The following is a 23,718-nucleotide window of genomic DNA, read 5'->3' on the forward strand; positions in this document are numbered from 1 at the left end:
AATTTAATTTAATTTAAATTCAACATATCCATTACAGTGGCCCCAATAACCACCTACTGTACAACAAAATGTTACCCAAATTTCAAACTTTTCTTTAATAATAAATGCATTCAATTTCTGATTTTTTGAATTTTAAATTATGCATATAAACTTTTGTTTTTTAATTTTTATAATTATTACTCCCTTTTTATTGTAAATTATTTAGTACATAATTTTTTCAATAATGTTGTTGTACTTCGCTAATTTAAAAGTTTCTTGGTTACTAAAATATTTATACTAAGGATAATAGTCATTATACAAATTGTTTTATAAAAATATATGATATTACATGTAATATTGAATCTATTATTTATTATATTTAGATCAATTTCACAAATTATCAATATTAAAAGGTTAATAAGGAATTAGGAATAAATTCCTAACATATTAAAATAACTATAATATGTACCAAACTGATTATCGTGGACTTATTATCATCAGTATACATTTATAAATAATTCAAAAACTACGTATTCAAATTTTGATTTTTATACGTCAACCTTTTCAGAAAATTGATCCACTAAATATTTTATTCTAGAAATGCTTCTTTTTTATTTGAATACAAAAGCTTGATTATCCACAAAACACTCCTTATGTAATAGGTTCAAATTATCTCAATAATAACAAAATAATATGATCTTAAATATAAATTTAAATTTTAAAAATCAGATTTTTAATAACTGCAATATTGAAGAAAAAATAAAAGTGAGCATGCTTGGTTAATCACACTTTTTATATTCTACGCCAGTATTACATTTAATTATATACACTTTAATGATATTTCTAAAAGTATAAGCAGAAAACTGCTTATTTCAGCTTATATATGATTTCGTAAAACTATTTCGTAAACAAAATAAAATAATTATGACTTATAAGTCTATGTAGGTACAAGTTATTTTTATTTTAATCATTATACATAACAAACAATTGCATCGATTTATTTAAATATTTGTATGTTTGTTAACAGGGAAGAAAAGGCAAAGGTTCAATATTTGTTTGGGCATCAGGTAATGGTGGCCATCATACAGATTCTTGTAATTGTGATGGATATACAAACAGTATTTATACGCTATCCATTTCAAGTGTCACTCAAAATGGGTAAGCTTGGTACATATAAATTAATTTAGCTTATCTGTTGGAAGTAATATTTCAAAAGCTGTTGATATCCTTTGAATTAATACTCAAAATTATCAATTTGGCAATTTATAGCAATAAACCATGGTATTTGGAGGAATGTTCATCGACGTTGGCTGCTACATATAGCTCTGGGACACCAGGAAGAGATCATGGAGTGACAACAGTTGACATGGACACAAAAATGAAACCAGATACCATATGCACATCCGAACACAGTGGTATTTAATTAAAAACTAAATATAAAATTAATCTATACAGTATACACATACCTACTGATAATTAGAATAATCAAATAAACTTTCAAACGCTAGGAACTTCCGCCTCGGCTCCTATTGCAGCTGGCCTTTGTGCTTTAGCGCTAGAAGCAAATAGTAATCTCACTTGGAGAGATATGCAATATTTAGTTGTTATGACCTCGAATACAAAACCTTTACAAAATGAATCTGGTTGGACAACGAATGGAGTTAATCGTAAAGGTACGGAATACATAATATAATTGTACTGTCGTAAGCAAACAATCATTATTTAAATTTTCGTTTTTATATATTATATATAATATTTAACTCAGAACTTCTACTAAGAGTAATCCATTAAATTTAGTAGGTTAATTAGTATTAAATTATTAAGTGTCGAGAAAAAGTACAATAAGTTGTTCAGTCACAACAGTTTAACATTTCATTATTCATAATAATACTTGAAATTCTACATAATTAAGTTTATTTTACATCAACTTGAAACAATGTTAATTTGTAATATGATTACCTACCTAGCTGATATATTGCCTAAAGAAAAATATTTTATTTAGTAAGTCATAAATTTGGTTATGGACTTATGGATGGTGGTGCTTTAGTTACAATGGCTGAACAATGGACTAATGTCCCGTCACAGAAAATTTGTAGAGCCAGAGAAGACAATAAACAAAGGTACTATACACATAAATATTAAGTATGGGCACATAATTTTAATTTTCTTCGGTTTCAACATTTAATCATTTTCACTCTTTTTAAATCTAGGTGGATTGATCCCGCCCCGGGTAGTGAATTGTCTATGTTTATGGATGTGGATGGATGTCAAAATAATTCCGCAAATACCGTTAACTACGTCGAGCACGTGCAATGTCGAATATCACTAAAGTTTTTTCCTAGAGGTGATTTGAGAATCTTATTGATTTCACCAATGGGCACAGAATCGGTGTTGTTATTTGAAAGGCCATTGGATATAATCAGTAGTACGTTTGACGATTGGCCATTTCTGAGCGTACATTATTGGGGTGAGAAAATAGCTGGTCGTTGGAAAATCAAAATAACCAGAAGAATGGCTAATTCAACTGCTAAGAGTCCAGGTAATATATATTATATTGAATAAATACTACATTAAATGGTTTTTATTCTAACAAATTAAAATCCTATTTATAATATTTTAATATCATTATTTTTAATTAATCAATAATTTGGTTGTATAATATTTATGCTATTGTACATTGTGCAATGATTATTGTTTTCACACCAAGTTATTTTTAACATTTTGTTCTTTTTTTGTTATACATTTATTAAGAGTCGAAAAACTAAATGTATTGGTAGGCTCTCCTTAGCTCCTTTAATATTTTAGAGCTTTATTTAGAATAAAATAACAATTTATTATACAATACAACATCGTATGCGTTTTTTAAATTTTAGAACTACCATGTCTCGATTGTTATTAAGGTGTTAACAATTTCTCACAAATAAAAACAAAATTTCTAAATTTTGAATTTGTATTTAAATCTATAAATTTCGTCAGTTGTCCTTAAACCATTGAATTACGAACACACATTTCATACTATTTTCTCAATATTTATATCGTACACAATGCATAGGAATATGTAGCGGATAAACCAGCTAATAATATTATATTACCTGATTTTACAAAAAATGATAGTGTGATTTGTCTAAGAAAAAATGATAAAATAAAAGTTTCACTCAACATAATATTTAAATTGGATATTTCACTATAGTAAATATTCTTGAATTTATGATTAATTATTTTTATGATTGATTACTATTGATGAAAAAAAACCTTAGGAATGAAATATACATTTGTCATACTGTTAATAATTTGCGTAGGATTATTGAAAAAGTGGCAGTTGATATTTTATGGTACATCTGAGCCGCCAGTGAGATTAATTCCCAAAAAGAAATTCTTCAACCAGATCCAGACAAAAACAAAATTAAAACAAAACGAAAAAGAGGTATAGAGTTGATTAGCAGAGCCACTGGTATTGGGTTTATTGCCACCATTATGAGTTTAATAATAATTTTGTTTTTAATTCAATTTACTTCCTATAGGGATTGAAAAAAATCAAGTACCAAGGTAGCTCGGTGAATATTAAAAATCAAGTAACAACTACAGTTAATGCTAGTTTGTATAACAATGAATCATTAACCACGTTAATTCCATTCATTAAACATCCGTGTATAAATAGTACAAAACATTGTCAACAATGTTTAACTACTTACAACGAAACACTGTGAGTAAAATATAATATAGCTGTAGAATTATTTGAAAGATTTAAAATTATTATAATGATCCCAAAAAATCCTTTTAATAATTATTATTTATAATGACAAAATCACTATAATTTTTGCATTCAGTAGCTACTATTAAAAATAAATTTAAGGTTAGTTTACACATTAGGTTCTTATATGAACTACACATTGGCTTTTAAACTATAAATAGTATATAACATATAAATATATTATAATGTATTGTTGGTTATTTATTTATCTATAGTCGTAAAGCATTAATTTTAAATTAAATTGGGTTTTGAAAAATATAATATACAAACCCATAAATATCTTTACTTAACTTTTGTTCTTATATAATGAAAGATAATTATATTATATAAAATATATTTGTAATAATATCAATGTTTACATTGTTTAGTGTTTCATATTATATTACTATAATGAATCTATTAAATACTAAACTATTGTCATAAAACATTAATAAATAATAATAAGTGTACATAACTAATAATGAATATAAATCTTATTTGTTTTATTTATACTGAATTAATGATTGCTAATTGTATGCTGTTACAGATGTAATCAATTTAATGAGACGCACATCGTATATTGTAAGTTATAATATTATATTGTATTAAAAAAATATAACTATACTTATTTAATATTATTTTCATTTCTTAGACATTTATATGACAATTAAATTTTGTTCTTTTTTAAGTTTAGGGTTTATTATTATTACCATAATACCTATATAACAGCACGAATAACAAATATTTCCTTTTAACTTATTCGCGTAAATCTATAAATCTATAGTGATAACTCATTGAAACATAATAATAATTTATAACTCATAATGACATCTTTTTTCAGAGATTTGATTATTTGTATTATTATTATTATTATTAACGGAATAAAATTGTAGAATATGGAAAAATGTTTTCTTACGTGAATTTTATATGAACAATTAGGTAACTGCTCAAATTCGAATAATGAAAAAAGAAGAGCCAACGATGAAAATGTTGATACCGTGTTTTACAGTTCTTTGAAATCTGACCGAAACCATGTGGCTAAACCCGGAATAAGACTAGAGATTGTTATTTTCGTGATGCTGTTACTGATATGGCATAATTTTCATCAAGTAAGTGGAAACTCTTAAAACGCATGCATTGTCACTATATAATTTCAAACAATCCATATTGACGTCGAATATTAAAGACGGCACACTTTTGTGTTCCCCTCTCGATAAGCCCCGCCCACGTTCTCTAAATAGCCTGTAGTTGAAAACGCAGCTACACACTAATGGTGTAAACGCGTTATTTCTTTAATGCGTTTTACCGAACACCACCGGGTCTGTGGGAAATCTACGTTTGTGTGATGCGAATATAAACATTAGTTAATGTTTTTAATTAATAATAACGTGTGATAAATACGTTTAGTCAATAATACACCGAACGTATAACTCATCTACAACATGTGCAACTTTAAACGTAAGTAAATTTGCAAAAACTAATCACATTATTCATAATATCATATTTTCGTATTTCAAATAAGTGATGTAATATAAAACCATATTTTCACTGGTTAATCCCAATATTTATTTTTTTAACGCCGTTTATTAATATAGTAGGTACAAAAACTATGTGCATTGGCGTGTATACCTAATAATATTTAGTTCGACAAATACAAAATAGAAATATATTATTACAATTTTATTACGTTAAATAATTTATTTCGTTTTTTAAGCACTTTCATTTGATAGTATTTTGTTTTTGTCTGTGAGGATTAGGTCCTGTGCAATCGCGGTCGTAGACATCTATTTTTGTTTTGGTGTCTTGGTGTAGTACTGGGCTCTTTCGGTTTGCAGTTTTGAATGGAAGATTTCAACTGAGTTCTGATCCAATTTATATCCAATTTACATTTTGTACATGAGTACCTTAGTTTAGTTTCAGTAAAATATTAGTTAAGTCTACAAAGTATATAATATGTGTATGGTTTATTTGATGTAACAAAATAATAAATATTAGTTGATTAGTGATCAAGTAGCTACGTATATTTATTAGGTTTACCTGAAACATAATATGTGGATGTAAGTCACGTTTGGTTTTAAGTAAACATACATCAAAAATAATAATGTTTACCTTTAATGAAACAAATATGAACCTTAGTTTCTACCTTGTTAAAAATATAATGCAAGTTATTAAATTGTTCAACAATAATTATTGTTTCATATTTTCTTCAGAATACAATGCAAGTAGTATTTTACATTAAAATGTACCAATCTTGAATCTTAACATTTGATACCTAATTGTATAATGGTTTAATGCTTATAATATCATTTACGGTACTTAATAAGAACTATAAAGAATATTTTATAAATCATATGAAAAATGAAAAAGTATGAAAACCATTTTAAAATACTGCATTATTATTTTTTTGAATAAAACGAATAGTTACTATAAAATTATAAGAATATTGTTGGTGGTAAAATAATATTTATGATGCATTCAGAGTTCAGACCCTCTTACAAAATAAACTTTAATATTGTCTCTCTATATCATGTCGACTATGTAAACTTAAGTTTTTGTTCTGATAAAAAAATATTTCGATAAAATGTATGATAATTTGTATTGTATATAAAATGCAGGATAATACATCAGATATTTATGTTTAGATATACATTTGAACCCATAGTTTGTTTTAATTATCATAAAGTAAACTAAATAAACAGAAATACATAACTGTATGATTATATCAAATATAATACTCATTTCGTAATATCAATATTAAAATATTAATTTTATTAGTTGATTCAAATTACGAATATTTTCATTGTTTCGTTAATATAAGATAATCCAAAGTTAAAAAAATGTAATACTATATTTATAAAATGCCTTAAATGTGCTACTTAATTAGATTATTTTTATAATATTTAGAACAAAAATCACACAAGAATACAGTAATATTTAATATTGAAAATTAAATGTTTATCTTGAAATGTTGTTATTAACATAATACAACATTGTTTCGCATGTATTATTTGTTGGTTTTGAAATAGCTAAACTTACAATATTTCAAATATAACTTTTAGAAAACAATTAAAGAACAACAAACACATAATTTTAAATAACATTAAATATGATGAATTGTCTATGTACATTGTACATTTTACATTAAATATTGATTTTATAAAATATTTTGTTAGCTATTTTGTATTATAAATTATGTACAGCATTTGGTTACATTTTGTTTGATAACTACTGTAGATGAATCTACTTGATTCTAAAAACTTCGAATACTTGTTCAAAAATACAAGGTATTTTTTAGTTACAATATTTAAAAAATATTATTAAAATATCTGAAATTCAAGCTAAACATAACAAAATTATAATATTTGTATTTATTCTAAAATAATATTTTAAAGTTCTTGAAGTAGGTATAAATTTATTGTCTGTTATATTTAATAAGTTAGAACATAGGTTTTATAAAGGTTCTAAATGATGACTTAAGTATTTTAAATATCAGTATTACGTTTATTGGGATATAAAAACTGTTAAAAAAACCCAATCTCAGTGATTTTGATTTGTATTGAGTATTGACTATAACTTAATGTGTTATATATCTTCACTTATTGAGTAAAAGGTATGTTAATAACTCATCCAATTAGTTGAAAAATATTCTGAATTATATTAATTAATTATGATTAAGTGAGACTTTCTCAATGCATTTGAGAGTTAACTCTTCATAATCAAATTAGTTTTATAGTTCAATAATTATTTAAGTTTGATTCCATACATACGTTTGTTTGGTATGTAACAAAAAACAAACAGTAGGAAACTATTAAATTATACAAAATTTATATTAAAGAACTTAAAAATTAATTTTTACACAAATTATTTACTAATTGAAATTTATGTAACTTAATATAATTTGTGTGATATAATCATAAATGTAGATTAATTGTTGTTAAATGCAGGTACTCACCTATAATATATGAGTAAGTACGTGCATACAAACATTATTATTTGACTAAAATTGTATATAAAAGCGGGTACCTATATTGTATACCTAGTACAGATTAAAAATCTAATCTAAAGCATTTGGAGTGATATGAAAATACCATACGAAAATGTAGAGAGAAAATGATAAAAGGGGATTGAAGTGTTTTGTTTGTGTAGAAACGCAAAATAAGTCAAAGTTTGTGATGATTAAAGTTTAGCGAAATCCAATGAATACAGAGCCTATAGAAAATACTAAAACGAACAGAGAAAAGGGACACGAAGGAAAATCACAAATTATATTACATCAAATATACCTACTTTCAACATAGCATTATTTTATATAATATAAATAGGAAACAATTTTGTGAGCATATTTCATACACTATTTATGAGAGAAATGAAATAACATAAGGTATAAGACGATGTTACATTACATCATATCTAATAATAATAGTACAATTAGATGAGGAATTCTGTGTATTCTGCTTATTTTAAAATACAGTAATCTTAAAAATAAAACTGCATAGTGTCCTATAAGTTATTTAAAAAAATTAACTATAATGGTAATTACCTACTATTATAATTTAATCTATATTAGATATAATGTATCTATGAATACTGAATAGTATAGTGATTTGTAATCACATAATACATGTAATCCAATAAAATAAACAATTTATAGTCTTAGTATAATTAGGTATTAAGACAATATCAAAAGATAGGATGAATTGAAGTAAATTAATAAGTAATATCGTTTTAATATTTAAGATATGATAAGTTTTCCGAAATGTTAGATTCCATCGTGGTAAATCTTTCGAATGACAGTCGTTTATCACCATTTTTAGGATAAACATCAAGTCTATAATTTGTTCTCTTATCTTCCGGTCACACACTTCATTTTTTTCTCTTACATTTTAAAGTAATATTTTTTAGTATTTCCTTAGAATGCAAATAGTTAGGTTAGCACATAAAATGGTGTGCACTAAATTCAACGGAAATTGAATAATAAGAACTAAATCTTGCAAACGGCACGTATCGTCACACTTTTCCGGTCTTGAACTCAAGTGTACAATTTAACTCGTATTTTTTGAAATGTTTCCAACAAACGTTCTGTTCAATGTTTTATGTTGTAATATAAATATAAATATTTTTTGGGTTTGCAATTCTTTTAAAAAAAAATAATAATAACAAACAAATTGTATTTCCTTATATTATTCTATAAGCTTTAGATTATTATAAGAAATAATTCATACACCATGACATATATTTTCTCATTCTTCAGTAAGTAGCCTGATACATTTTTTTTTATTAGTAGTTATATCATATTTTATTTTAAAACCATGATACTTGATAATAATATAACAGTAAGACGTGCATGTTTATTGTTACCATTAATACATATTTAAACATTTATGAATCAAATATACCTATTTAATATTAAAAGTATTGTGATTACAGTTAAAATAGTGTTAGTATTTAATAAATTTATAATGTTTGCATGAAAAAAAAATGTATATTAGTCTTATTATGAGTATTCATTTCTGAAAATATTGTTTGAACGTAAAATATTTAGTTACTAGTAAATTATAGTGGTTTGTTTAGATGGCGATCATAAGAAAATGATGAAGGTACAGTGGTACACATTTAACAACAATAATACTTGCTTTTTATAAAATACAAATAAATAAATATTAGTTATTACTTATTATACTTGAATGCAAACAAATTTAAAGTGTATTTTTGTACCATATTTTCACAATTATCTAGATTTTTAAATGATAACTTAATCTAAATTTATAACATTGTTATCAAATCATCGATTTTATTAGTGAAGTAAAGAGTTATTTATTTTTCTTTATATTATAAGTAGTAATTATGTTAAGTATTTAAAAAAAAATCGAATTAATACAAGTTTTCTTATAGAATATTTAAATTTGTTACCTATTCAAATTTATGAGTTAAAAAAAAACTGGAAATAAATTTGGGTAGGTAAGTGTATACGAATTTAAAGATTGGAGTGATATTGAATATGTTATGATTAGGGTTCGAGACTTCTAGCGTTCTGATGTTTTTTATTTTTGTGCTGACTGTAAACTAGTACATGTGTGTAATACATTTGTTTTGTGAATTGGTGATATAAGCTCGAAGTTTGACTTTGTAATGTTTTGCATATTTTATTATATTTTGAAAAAAAGGCTTATATTTTTGTATATTTGACCAATCAAAGAATTTTATTTACAACATATTATTATGTATATATAGGATGCTATGACCATACGATAGCATGTTTTTGAAGACATTTCATTTTTCCGAGCTGCACCCATTAAAGTAGATAATTTTGGTAATTTTAATTAAGTATATCCTTGTATATTTAAAAAAAATGAAGCACAATAAGTTCTGATAACAAATAGTTAATAATATATACACATATATATTTAAAATATGTAAATTTTTCGATTTCATTTAATCTTAAATTTTTGTCCGTAATTATTAATACATTAAATATAAATAAAACTATTAAATTCATATTTTTAAGCATTGTTCGATAGTTTGTAATTTTTTCTAATTTAGTTCTTAGCTATACAATTAGATACTTTTAAAGTGGTACCTGATCATAAGTGCTTTATTTTTATTTTTAAAATTGAATTTGTCAGTTTGTGATTATATTAATTGATAGGTATGTAACGTGAAAAGTGCATATTTTGTAAGTTTATTTAGATCAGTTGGTATTTTATTCAAATAAGATAGCCAAATATTTATTTTGAGTCATTTATTTCAAAAAAAAAATAGTTGATATATCCTAAATGGTCTTTGAATATCTATAATATTATTACCTAGACTATTAAATTATACTTAGAAATATTGCTATGGTATACAATATAAATAATAAATTACTGTTGTGGCATAAACTATAACATAAACTGATGCGCTATCTAGTTGTCGAAATACTACTAAAACTTTAGGAATTTATAAATACTATTCATCGTTGAATAGACTGTTTTTTTCAAATCAAAATATTTCTGAACTAAAAACAACAATCGTTAACATAAAATACATCTAGGAAAAGAAATATTGTAATAAACACTGTACATAATCGATTGTATTTATTATTCGGATACCCAACAAACCAAATTTTAAATACACGGGTCGTTTTTGAATTAAGTGAATGAATATACTATGCAAGATGTACCTATATTTATTTCCAAACAAGAATACATTTATGCTATAAGAGTAACTACCGTAAATTGTATTGGCACAACATGAACAATTAAGATTATTACAAATAATATTATATGTTAACAAGTACAAGTTTTGTACCGTTTTTTTTTTATTTTCTACGTCACGTCAACGGAAACTATAAAATGTAATAATAGTTTACACGTATGTTATCATTCAAGAATTTTATAGATAAAACTTTTTCTCAAACTGAGGTAGTTAAAAAAAAGTTATATCATTCGTATTTTTTTTTTTATGGAGGTGGTATAAAGACTAGCCGTTGTACGCCATCTCGTCCGTCTAGCGGCGTAGACTAGAGAGACTACTGACTAGTGCCCAAAAACTATATTGTCTGTATTTATATATAGGCGCGTCCTGTAAGTCACATATAAATAAACTCCAAATTCAATTGTCCTGCAGTTCGTAATGAATAGTTTTGTTTTTTATTATTCACATTTTAGTTGTCTCTTGTCTTGTCCGGTGGACGGCTGCCAGGTCGATATACCGATAGGAAATTCAGTATTCTGTGTCAATAACACTAGCAACTGTATTATTATTCACAAATCATCAAGTTGTTGTGTCGTATATTAGTGAACGCATATGAATACGGTGCTTAATACATGTATATGATATGTTTTTTTTAAAAATATATAGTACAGCAAAAGAACATAAAAAATAAAAATAAAGGAACACATCTGGCGCATATTTTTTTTTTATTATTACTACGTATAAGTTACAGACTACAGTAGTATATGTCTTTCAGAAAACAAGATTGGCGATCGATTGTGGAAGAACACATGGTAGTGGAACGACGGTGGCCGCTAAAACAAACGAGTACGTAAAACATTCACTAGTACTACAACACATTGGGTGAGTCTGAATACTGAATATATACAAAAAATAAAATACGTAATATTATAAAAACCTATAACAGTCTATAAGGTTATATATTTTCTGGGAAAAATACAATATATGTACCTATATAAATATATATGTTAGTTCTATTGTACAGCAAAAACAGTACCTAATGTAATCGATTTGTTTGGAACGTGTGTTTTATATTCCATTCAAGATTTCATTAAGAGCAGTGTAATAGGATTTTGGCTAGATATCAATAATTTCATAGCACATGTACAAATAGCTTGTAAACTCAACTATAGGTATATATTTTAATTTTGTCGAACTTAATGAGTTCTTTTATAACACTTTCATGCTTGGTTCGATTCCATTAGTTTTATTTTTGGATAGGTAATAAGAAAATGTCAAAATAGAAGCCAATTCAATTTACCGATTCAGTAATCAACAACATAACGGTTAATAATTGTAATGCATTCTATAATTGGACATAATATACAATAATATTTATTTAAAAATGATAGATATATTTCTAATTATTAGATAAAAATTTGTTCGATAATAATTTAACATAATTTTTACTTTATATACATAACACGAATTTAAATGAACATGACCTAAAAAAAATAATGCCCAATAATAATAATAATTATATTAATGAAATTGGTTTTAATGTTTTTATCGTAGTCAAAACGAAGAAAAAGTTGGAATAATGCAATGTGCATTTGAAGAACCATCGAAAATGAAGGTATTTAAAAAAATAAACTTTTTGCTATGTTCTTAAATTAAATGTTACTTTGGTTCATTTGTATTTTTTTCTGTTTTATTAGTACTTTATTTCTAGAATCAGTTTAGAAAAATATCATTTCGGGATACAAATTTTGACGAATCGTTCACCTTATCTTTTTAGAATATTTGTGTTTATTCTGTATTTTTGTGGTATATTATATTATAGAAACGACTACAAAATCTTGATCAATAATAACAAAGATATGAATTTCCAAGAGCATAGCATGTTTTCATTGTTTATACAAGAAAAATATTAAGGGAACCGATTTTAACTGTTTTTATAAAATGTTTGAGGTTTAATGGTCGGGGATACGATGAATGTTGCTCAACTATTACCTAATATAATTTTATTGTATCGTAACTTTTTTTTATTCAAATTATACAACGATACTCACCGCCGATACTCTGTACCTATACTAGTTGTAGGTACCTATAACTGTAAAGTCAAAATATCTATGAACATGGTACATTATAAGGATGGAAATTATTATGAATAATAAAATACATAATAATAATAATAATAATATGTATCTATCTATACAATTGGTTGTTACTCAAATTTCGTTAAAATCCATTATAACACTTTTCATTAGTCTGGTTTTACAAATTCGTACTTATATAATATTATCTTTAAAGATAAATCTCTATAATTATAGTAATGAAAAACCTTATTATTGCCGTATATATGCTAAATATAGTGTAATAAGTAATATATTATAATATATATGGTGCTTAATATTTTCAGTTCAATAAAAGCTATACAAGTAAACAAATGAAGAGTTATGAAATCCACCAAGAAGGCATTAAAAAAACGTTGAAAGATATCATTACTGAAATCGAGGAAAAAGGAGACTTATGTTATATTCCTCCCTCGAATAAAACGGTATGTATAGTTCTATACCTATGTATAACAGTATAATACAAGGTACACACGTATTTTAAAATGATTGCACTAAATATTTTTAATTGAAAATACATTTTTTTATACTTAATTGGCTTTTTTCTTTCGTTTTTAGGATGATGAATATCGATCTTTTCTCGAAACCAAAGATCAGAGATCAGTATCAGAAGACTTGACATGGGATAATAGACAATTCATATGTCTTTGGAATGACTTAAAAGTAAATATCTGCATATTATCAAACTAACGTTATTATGATAATAAACAATCAATAGTAACCTAATATATGTCATACTTAATCTTAACGTTACTTATGATTTATATGTGATATAGATTGGAGAAGAAACCGATCCATATGGTGAAGACTGCAATAATAAAAGAGAAGTAAGTTATTTTAAATTTAAATCACTTAAATACAGTTAGTAAAATAATACAATTATATTTCAGTGTAGAAACTATGATCGTTAGTTTATATAAAATATTTAAAACAATTTGACAACATTTGAAATTTAAATTAATAACTAAATATAATAACATTATATTATATAATGAATAAACAATCATTGAATTTATTGTCGAATACAAAAATATATTTATATATTACGAGAAATACAGAAATTCTTGGTTTCTATTAAACATAATATTTAAAAACAAAAAAAAAATGTATTAAATTGTTCGTATTATAAAATTAAGTACATAATACACAGTACAATTATCAACTAATCGATCTGATTGTATTCCGTAATTGTTTTTGAATCGAAATTCTCAATAAATTATATTATTATCGTAAACTCGATCAGAATCGAAATCTGAGTAGTGGTACATAACCTATTGTATTTGGCCCGTAGTACCATGATATTTTAAGATCACACCCGTTTTCCTGGTTCATTTCCAACATATTTGCACGCAAGGCAATATTTAAATGCAGTCTAAGGTAACTACTATCCTATCGAACCCGCTCGCTAGTTTGGTCGTATCAAGCGTCCGGTCGCGCTGCTGTCGTCAATAAAACGTAAGCGCCTTTTTGTTGATTTTTACCCGGAACTTTAGTTTTTTTTTTTTATGTAGACGATTTATTAAATTGTTTGTTATCGTCCTTACACCGTTGATTGAAATCGAGTTTGAACTCCTACCTAGTCTGTAGCTTATAGATTCCCACCAGTTAACATTATTTCGCGCCCGATGGACCCAAGCCAAAGGGTCAATTTGCAGAAGAGCCGTAGCAATATTGTGTCTGAAAGAGGCTTCAGGCCTTCTGACCGTTATGACTCGACGAAAAAAGAATTCTTAACTAGTCTATCTCAAAAAATCTGGCGAGCGTCATTGGTAAGTGGCTTATTAAAACTGGCGCGTGTCTAATTTACAAATCTTAATATGTTTTGTAATCGAGCTGAATAGTTTTTATTATGTATATAAATTGTAATCGTAAAACATGGAAACATGGATGTATACAGCTAGCCAAAAATAATCAACAATAATATGAGCTAGTGAAAATATATTGTTCTAGAGCGAATTATTATAGTGTACATACAAAAATAATGATATTCCCTTATTTTAGAAATAATATTTATTTCGTTGATGGTCATAATAGGCTACATATTTTAACATAGATGTATATGTTTTTCGGCTGGCCGAATTTTTTTCTAGCCGATTGTTTTTCGTAACGCTTTGTTTATTGTCATAGAAACGCAAATCAATAAAATATATATTAAACATTCAAACAATTCTTGATTCATTAAACTCCCAACAAAATGTAGCACACCTAATAGATATTTTCCTACAGCACCATACCGAAAAAAATAATAACTATACCTCCTCGATTTCCCTTGAAGAGGAAAAATAGCTGGTTGTACCTATATGCAACTTTTTTTCCTTCAATTATTTCAACATAATATAACACTTATTATTTTTTTTCTTATATATCATGGCTAATGTAATATTGAAAAATGTATCAATATAGGTGTGAGACATTATTAAATTAATATTTTATAATTGTATGATACAATCAAGATTTTGATTCGAAATGTTCAGAGAATTGTACTTAAATAATAACTAATACATTTAAAACTAAAAAAAATACGGTAAAGTTGATTGTTTATATTTGTTTTCTTAATTTATTAACTGTTCTTAAAAAATAATTTTTTGTGTTTTCAAGATGTTCATTTGAATTAAAAATATAAAAATATAAGTTTATAAGTATATAACCTAATTAACTTTTTTTTTAATATTTAATTTTGGTCTTCAAATTCATAAAATATTAGCTGACATGTTACCGTAATTCTGATTCAAAAACCTTAAAGTCTTATAAAAACAAAAAAAAATTTTGGTTAAAGGATATTTTATGAAAATAATCATAATTTGTTTATGAAATCAATTAATTTTCAAGCAGAACGTATTCAAAATTGTAAATTGTTTTATTACAATAATATTTAATTTGTTATATTTAATTATTGCAGTTCCAGCATTTTAATGTTACGAAAAATATGTCAATTACTTTTTGATAATAAACCACATAATTCCTACTCATACTTTAATATTTGTATCAATATTATCGTGCTCCAAAATTTTTTTTTTTTTATTCATCTGATTATATATCAAGAAACTATATTAAATAGTAAAAGCTTAACATTGTATAATGTTCACGAGTCATGACTAATGAGCCTGGCAAGATTCAAAGATTTTACTTTGAGGGCAGTAGAACAGACAGATATTATTATTAAAAAAATGTAAATAAATAATAAACCATCCCATTTGAATATAAGTTCAATACTTATTTGTGATTTTCTCGTGAGCTAAGGGGAATCTACTAAATAATTAAAACTAATATTATTTTGTATAGTATAAGCGATACGCATAATTTTTGGAGTTTTATTACTAATAAATTCATTATACGCTCAAAACCTACTTGTACATTATGAAGTGACTGAGCATCCCTAACATTAATCATTATTTGCCAACTTATCATTATTTATTTATAATACTGTGCTCTGAAATTGTATCTTACATTTTGTTAGTACATTTTTAATATATTATATTCCGTTACGCAAAATATTATTTAAATATTTTAAAAAATAATTGCATATTTATATGAATAAATTGTAATTATGCAATAATTCAAATAAAATCGTATTCTGAACATAAATGTTGTATAATTTTGGGGTCGTGTCAAATATATAATTTATTTTAAAACTTGTTATTTATGCATGAAGTATACCATCCTGGATTTTAAAACCTATTTAAAATCTTGGTACCTTTTTATCAAAAATGTATATTTTTAATTTAACAAATGCAATCGATGCTTATCCGTCTTATCGTATTCATCAAGTATTATATATGTGCGGCGTATACAATAGCGTTTACCATAGCATCATTATATCATTATAGTTGCGTCGCCTGTAAGTTATCGCGAAATTAGCAGTTTAAATGACCCTTGTTTTCTTTTTGAAGTTGTATTCAAGCCAGATAGCTAGCCAGCTTACCACCCACACAAACTGGACCAATGCCCGGTAGCTGTTTCTATACAGCTATCGGTGGTGTCCGACAGACTGACTTGTTTAATAACACTGTATCACTACAGTTGAATGTGTTAATGTGAAGAAAAAAAAAATTGTGTCAGTCTAAATTCAAAACGATAACAGTGCTGGAGGGGGCAATGGCAATTTGAAACTATTGTACACCCTTTTAGGCAATCCAGTTGGTTTCGGCGAGTCGTGTGCGAATATTATCCACAATATGAAGTCCTGGAAATCGGTTAACGCTGGTTGGTATGGAAGTTTAGATAGAAAAAAATTACCGAAGATTATTGTCACGGACGTTGGACCTGGTGTCAAACACATGCAGGTACAAACCAGATAATTATGTCTGTTAGCAGCCAAAAGACTCAGATTTGTTGACATCAACCCCAGTGAAAGTCAAAAAGAGTTTTTAATTTTTAAATCGTACCTTATTTGTTTATATTTCACATGGATTTAATAAAGTTTATTTAAATTTATAATATCTCTTAAAAACAGATCTATAATCGGAAAATTAATTCAAAATTTTATTTCTTCTATCAAAATGTTTACTAACAAGCAACAATAAATAAATTATGGTAAATACAGTTTGATTTACTCCATTAATATATTATTTTGTAACTTAAATTATGTATGTAGGGCCTAACATAGTCGGGATTCTCTTGTAGATACTTATTAAATAAAAATATATAAAGTTTAAACTAGGAAATACATTAAAATTGTATTTATGTAAACTAGGTAAATAGTTGTATCATTTTATCTAATTCGTTAAATGGGAAAAATGAAGTATCGTTATAACTTGGTTACTGCCTCATAACGAAACTGCATCATCTCTATTATATAATATGATAAAATTTATTAATTATTTTTTTAATAAATGTAGATTAAGGTCTACTTTTATTTTAAGGGTTTGTTTGACAAATCATATTTTAATAAACTAAGTTGATAACAATTAAATTAATTTAAACAATCCCTGAAAACTTAATTAGAACACCACAACTTTGAGCCACAGTTCAAATGGTTTCCCTCAGGAATGAAAACGAGCCAGTGGTCTGAGAATGTCTACCATTGCCAACAAAATTTACAAGTTACAATAAATAAGTATATTTTGTTCAAGTCATTTTTTCGAGATTAAATTGACATTATATGTTAGTAAATATTTATCTGGGAATTCCAAATGCTAAAATACTGCTGCTGATTTGAAATGGAAAAATCATAATAAATTGCATATAATTAATATTTAAAATTAATCTATAGTAAGTGTTTACTATTAAGGTATCTTATAAACAACATATTAAATCAACTAAAATATGAGTATCTTAAAACAACCATTTTCAAGAGCATAATAATATAGCAAATTAAACTTGATACAGCTATTGAGGCCATTATTCATTTTTATAAGTGCACAAAATTATATTTGGTGAAAAAGGTTAGGTAACTTATAAAGTCACATGCAATTTTCAAAAAAATTAATATCGTTTTTTTTTATTTTAAATATTAATACAAATCTAAAACAAATAGCATACCAAAATAGCTTATGTAATAAATCTTAAATGATTTTGCTTAACTGAAAAAAACAAACAAATTAATAATATTTTGGACTCCTAATCCCGGATGACAATGATTAGAATTTTCGTAATCCGAAAGAATATGTTTTTGATATTATACAACAATTAACATAAATTGTCAATATTTTAATAATATTAGCTGGAAAATAATATGGATGTAAATAATTTAAATACAAATCAAAAAATGCTAAAAGTATTATAAATTTAATCAAATGCCAGTTTCGGTCTTGGGAAACTTGCAGATTATATAAATAAATAATTATAAATAAACATATAATACTTAAAAATAAATAAAAACCTAAAAATATCATTCAAAAAATATTTCTTAAGTATTCAATACAATTTAAATTATTATAAACTTTTTATTTTCCATGATGCAACAAGTATTAAATTATGTCATTATATTTTAATACTGATTTGCTAAACATATATGTATATATTATATATTAGGTGTATTCATTTAATAAGTATTCATTTTCACACTTTTATTACGCTTCAACAACAATGGTTTTTAGCAAGGTACATAATAAGTATACAAATTACTTACATTTTTTCTTTTCTTTTTCAAATAAATCTACTTTTTTTTTTAAACTGTATTATTTTGTCTGTCACTTAAACTCACGGTCTAAAATTTCGCTCAATTGTTCGGATATATTCTTATATTTTGTTTGTGTTTTATATCAATGACACTAGGTTAATATTGTAAGCTTCACTGTGAGTTGAGTACGCAGGTTGGATATATCGGAGGTTCTTAGGCAATCGAGTATCCGTGGGTTAGAAATATATAGGTCGTACATTATATTTTTGTCATTTAAAGTATTCGTGTCAGGAACTGTAGTGTCTACAAATTGTTCTATGGTTCGTATTCATTAACTGAGAATACAATTTTAATTATTCGTTTATGAATGCATACGTGTTATTTTATTTTAAATTATTATAAATATCAAAAAAATAAAATAAAAGTCCATCGTAAAAAAACTTTCAATATGGCTTCGAATATGATTGTATTGTCAAGTAAATAGCTTATTACCCATTGATGAGTAAGCATCTTACCACAAGTATGAGTCAATATTCAGTTAGAAGGATTTTTAATTTCCGTGATGGAGAATATCATTATTTTAAGCTAATAAAAATAATTATATTATTATATACACCGTTTGAAAACAACATGTTTTAAAGACCACACATTGTGTAGTTCGGTTTAATTTCTGTGATACATCAATGTGGAGTAAAATTTTTATGTACTTAGTATCTAATTTAATAATATTTACATAGTAAAACTATTTATGACTGAATATTAAATAGTTTACCAGATGTAAACGAATTCAAACTATTTTTGTATTTATAATAATTTGCTTATGTGAAGTAAGGTTGAAATTGATTCATAACATTTCAATAATATTAAAAACGTTTTGTTTTATAAATTAATAATACTTGATATTTGATAATCATTTTAATTTTAACGTATTAGAATATCTCTTAAAGTTATGATAAATATAAAATTAATAATCCATATCAAATACTTTGAATCTAAAGCGTTATGATACCTAGCCAGGAAAAAAACAAGTATAGATATTATTATGACAAAAGATATAGAATAAAAATAAAAACAATTATAATTAAGTTTTTAAAAATTTGTAATAATAACTTAAAGAATATTGGACACGGAATGTAATTTTTTGTAAAAATTTCAACATATTGTCCTATTCTAAACTTTAATGATGTAACTTTGCCAAATATACATTTTATTAAATACGTTATATTAAACCAGTTATAAGATTAAGTACCAAATATTTATCATTGAAACGCTAGTCTAGTAAACATATATTTAAACCAAAACGTACTACTTAATTTATTTACAAAACATTTTTTACTTCAACACATTAGTATTATGGTTCTAGTAGAATATAGGTACCTATATCGTTATGCCACCATTTCAAGTTATGTTTTACGGGTTATTGGATTATTAAAAATTGAATTTTTTGGAAAAATATTTTCTTTCTGCGACCATTATGGTTATACTAAATCCAATACATCATATTTTAGTATTTTACTACCTTATTAGTTACTGAACTAGTTGATTTAAATATACTAATCCTTATCCTTCAAATTCACACAAAACGTGTTTTAAACTACCTACCCATCGTATATATCATTACAATACTACTTAATTTTGTAGATAGCTGACACATGACTAGAAAACAATTGTTTGTGTACATATTAGATACACAATAGCTTGAAATATATCAATACATATTCAAATATTTTGACATGTTACTAATATTTCATAATTATGTAAATACTTTAGGTAGGTAGGTCACAATAATAATTTGGTTTTAAATTAAGTAAAATGATCATTCATAAGTGAATATATGTATTATTATATTCTAAATTTTGCAACTAGGATAGTATTTAATGATTTAATTTTTAAATTATCAATTAAATTTTTTAAACATTTTTGTGTTCACATTGTAAATATTTGTCTATCACACATTTGCTCACATGATATTATTAACATATACAAAAAATACTTGTATTTCTATACCATATGTATTAAAATAAGTACATTTTCATACCAGCAACTTTATTTAAGTATATTGAGACTTTATTCAATAATATAAACGTACTTTAAGATGAATAGTGACGCGTTAAATGGATTTAATACTTAATAATTTCATAATGTTATTAATAATGTGTTAACGCCATTAAGTGTCATATATACATACAATACAATATGAGACGAGTACGAAACAAGTTAGGGGTATACGAAAAGCTGCGGATTTAATAAAATATAGATGATAAGTATTGAAGAAAATAAATTTAAAAAAATGGACAAGACACATAATTTTTTTTTACATTTCGATAAAATATAATCTTATAATGCATAGTACCTAAGGTCCTAACACTTGCCTTAAATTTAGAATAGCATTAATTTAAGTATAACTTTAAAATATGCGATTTATTAATCATCATTGGATATGAAGAATGCAACATGTGTTTATTTATTCTTTTAACTGGTCCGGCACTTATGTTTGGGCTAATGGGTCATGGGCTATTGCCAAGAAAGGCTATATCTATTTGATCACATGAATCAGTTTCAAATATATTATATGAGAGTATTAAAATTATTGAATAGATTTTGTAAATGTTCAAAAGTTGTTATCATAATACATAATACATAGGTAATACTAACTCTTTTCCATTCTTTTTAAATCTCCTTTATTTAACTTAATGGTTCATACTTGTATAATAGTTCAATCCGACAACTGTCATTTGTTAGTAGTTGCTCCTTGTCCAATTTGGCTGACTAGTATGCCCCAATAATGCATTTTCAAGTGCTATATATAATCATGATCTTGGAACTATGCCATTGTCGTCACACAGTTGATTTATTTTTCATCAAATCTTATCTTTAGTGATCTGTTGCATAAACCTAGCTACATCCCGTTACTAATAACAAAACATAATTTCAATATTTAAACTTTTAAATTGTACTCAATTATTTATATTATTTTTTGCTTGCTAAATTTTGCAACTCTAATTATAAATACCATAGAACAAGAATACCTACACAATACATTTTTAGGTAAATTATAAAATATAAAAATTACATATCGACCAAATAACGAAAAAATAATTAACAATTTTACTACATTCATTATATATTATACTCGTATAATTTATATATTGGTCAAAATAATGTTCAAATGTATAATCTAGCTATGGATGAATTACAACATCATTATTGTCTATTTTTTAGGAGTCGAATGGTATAACAGTTAATGCTGATGACGGATTGAGCCACAAACAAGTTGATTTGGATAAAATTTTTAAGCCAGCAACAGACTCTGGTGAAGTTTCTCCATCTAAGAACAGTAATTTTTCTGTTAAATTAATTTTATCGAGTTTTGTTTAACCGCCTCAAATTGTTGATCTTAGGGAAAATGTATGCTAGTAGTAGTTTTTATGGTCCAGATCATCCAACTGTGGAACAGCAATTTGAGTTAGCTCGCCGTATATCCAGATCATTAAGTGATATAAGTAATCAACAGAGTAAAGGACAATCCATGTACGTCAACCGCAAAAAGAGATCTGTTAAATGGGTTCATGAAGGTGATAAAATAAACATACTATTTTTAACAGCATTTTAAAATTATTTTTATGATAAAATAACTATTTATTTGCACCGTTTAATCATAAAAAGGGGAAGGTAAAGGTCCTATACCATCAAATTTTCCACTTGGGATCCATCAACAAAACTATGAATCTTCCGAACAAGTAATTTATAATTGCACTGTATTGATTAAAACAAACAACTATACTTACACATTTGTTTTTAGAACTCAGAATCAAAACAAATGCTGAAGTTAGTTATGGATCCACGTGGTCAAATACAGGATTTACAGACATTACGCAAACTTGGAGAAAATATTGAACCTTGTCTTAGTCCGGAAGTATGCTTTGATTTAGTTAGAGACTTAAATGCCACAAAAGGAAAAGGTTGTATTTATTTTAAATATTATTTGGCGTATTAATGTTATTGATTAATACATTTTAAAGGGGCTGCATTATTTGCAAAGAGACGTAAAAGGTCTGAAAATTGGATTGTAGATGAACATAATGTTAAGTCTATTTCACCTAGTCTTTCTGAACCAGCAAATATAAAACACGGTAGTAATAACATCCCAAGTCATCCACAAGGTACCATAAGAGCGGAAAATATTCAAAAAATGAATGAAATTCAAGTATGTATTATCATGTAAATTCTGACTTACATATTATATACATATCATTGTATTGTATTGTAGTAAATAATTATCTAGATACTTTTATCAATAATAATTGATGATCTTATACATTTTCAGCAAAGGTTCACTCAACCTCGTTTAAGATTGATTAAGTCTCCATGGGAAGCAGCTTTGGAAACGGGATCTGTCGAGTCAGCCTTTCAAGAAATGGCTCCAAATTTTCCACCAAGAGGATATATTGTTGCACCAACTTCAGGTGCTTTAGAAGCACTTAAAGATGGTGGCAGAACATCAAGAGCCACTGTTTGTTCAACTCCTACTAGAACCGCAACACCAAAAAGTTTCCAAGATATATACATGCCTAAAATACCCAGAGGTTGGAATACGCAATGTAACAGACAACAGCCACCGACTTATGGTATGTAAATAATGTTAATAACATTTAATTGTA

At 25.7% G+C, this 23,718-nt stretch overlaps 1 protein-coding gene across 1 annotated transcript in view; it reads left to right on the plus strand.

Annotated features, from left to right (window-relative positions):
• The window catches only part of LOC111042071, a 112,916-nt gene that overhangs the window by 86,758 nt on the left and 2,440 nt on the right, over positions 1–23,718 (plus strand). The window contains exons 7-26 of the mRNA XM_022326562.1: positions 1,007–1,137; positions 1,249–1,394; positions 1,488–1,652; positions 1,982–2,099; positions 2,190–2,518; positions 3,279–3,403; positions 3,501–3,682; positions 4,257–4,291; positions 4,649–4,818; positions 11,658–11,764; positions 12,437–12,497; positions 13,284–13,421; positions 13,555–13,659; positions 13,773–13,823; positions 22,280–22,394; positions 22,459–22,632; positions 22,724–22,797; positions 22,860–23,019; positions 23,080–23,264; positions 23,385–23,685. Of these exons, the coding sequence (XP_022182254.1) occupies positions 1,007–1,137; positions 1,249–1,394; positions 1,488–1,652; positions 1,982–2,099; positions 2,190–2,518; positions 3,279–3,403; positions 3,501–3,682; positions 4,257–4,291; positions 4,649–4,818; positions 11,658–11,764; positions 12,437–12,497; positions 13,284–13,421; positions 13,555–13,659; positions 13,773–13,823; positions 22,280–22,394; positions 22,459–22,632; positions 22,724–22,797; positions 22,860–23,019; positions 23,080–23,264; positions 23,385–23,685 (2,872 nt within the window). The remainder of the gene's footprint in view (positions 1–1,006; positions 1,138–1,248; positions 1,395–1,487; positions 1,653–1,981; positions 2,100–2,189; positions 2,519–3,278; positions 3,404–3,500; positions 3,683–4,256; positions 4,292–4,648; positions 4,819–11,657; positions 11,765–12,436; positions 12,498–13,283; positions 13,422–13,554; positions 13,660–13,772; positions 13,824–22,279; positions 22,395–22,458; positions 22,633–22,723; positions 22,798–22,859; positions 23,020–23,079; positions 23,265–23,384; positions 23,686–23,718) is intronic.

The sequence above is a fragment of the Myzus persicae genome, unplaced genomic scaffold (genome assembly GCF_001856785.1).
Source record: "Myzus persicae strain clone G006 unplaced genomic scaffold, MPER_G0061.0, whole genome shotgun sequence".
NCBI lineage: Eukaryota > Metazoa > Arthropoda > Insecta > Hemiptera > Aphididae > Myzus > Myzus persicae.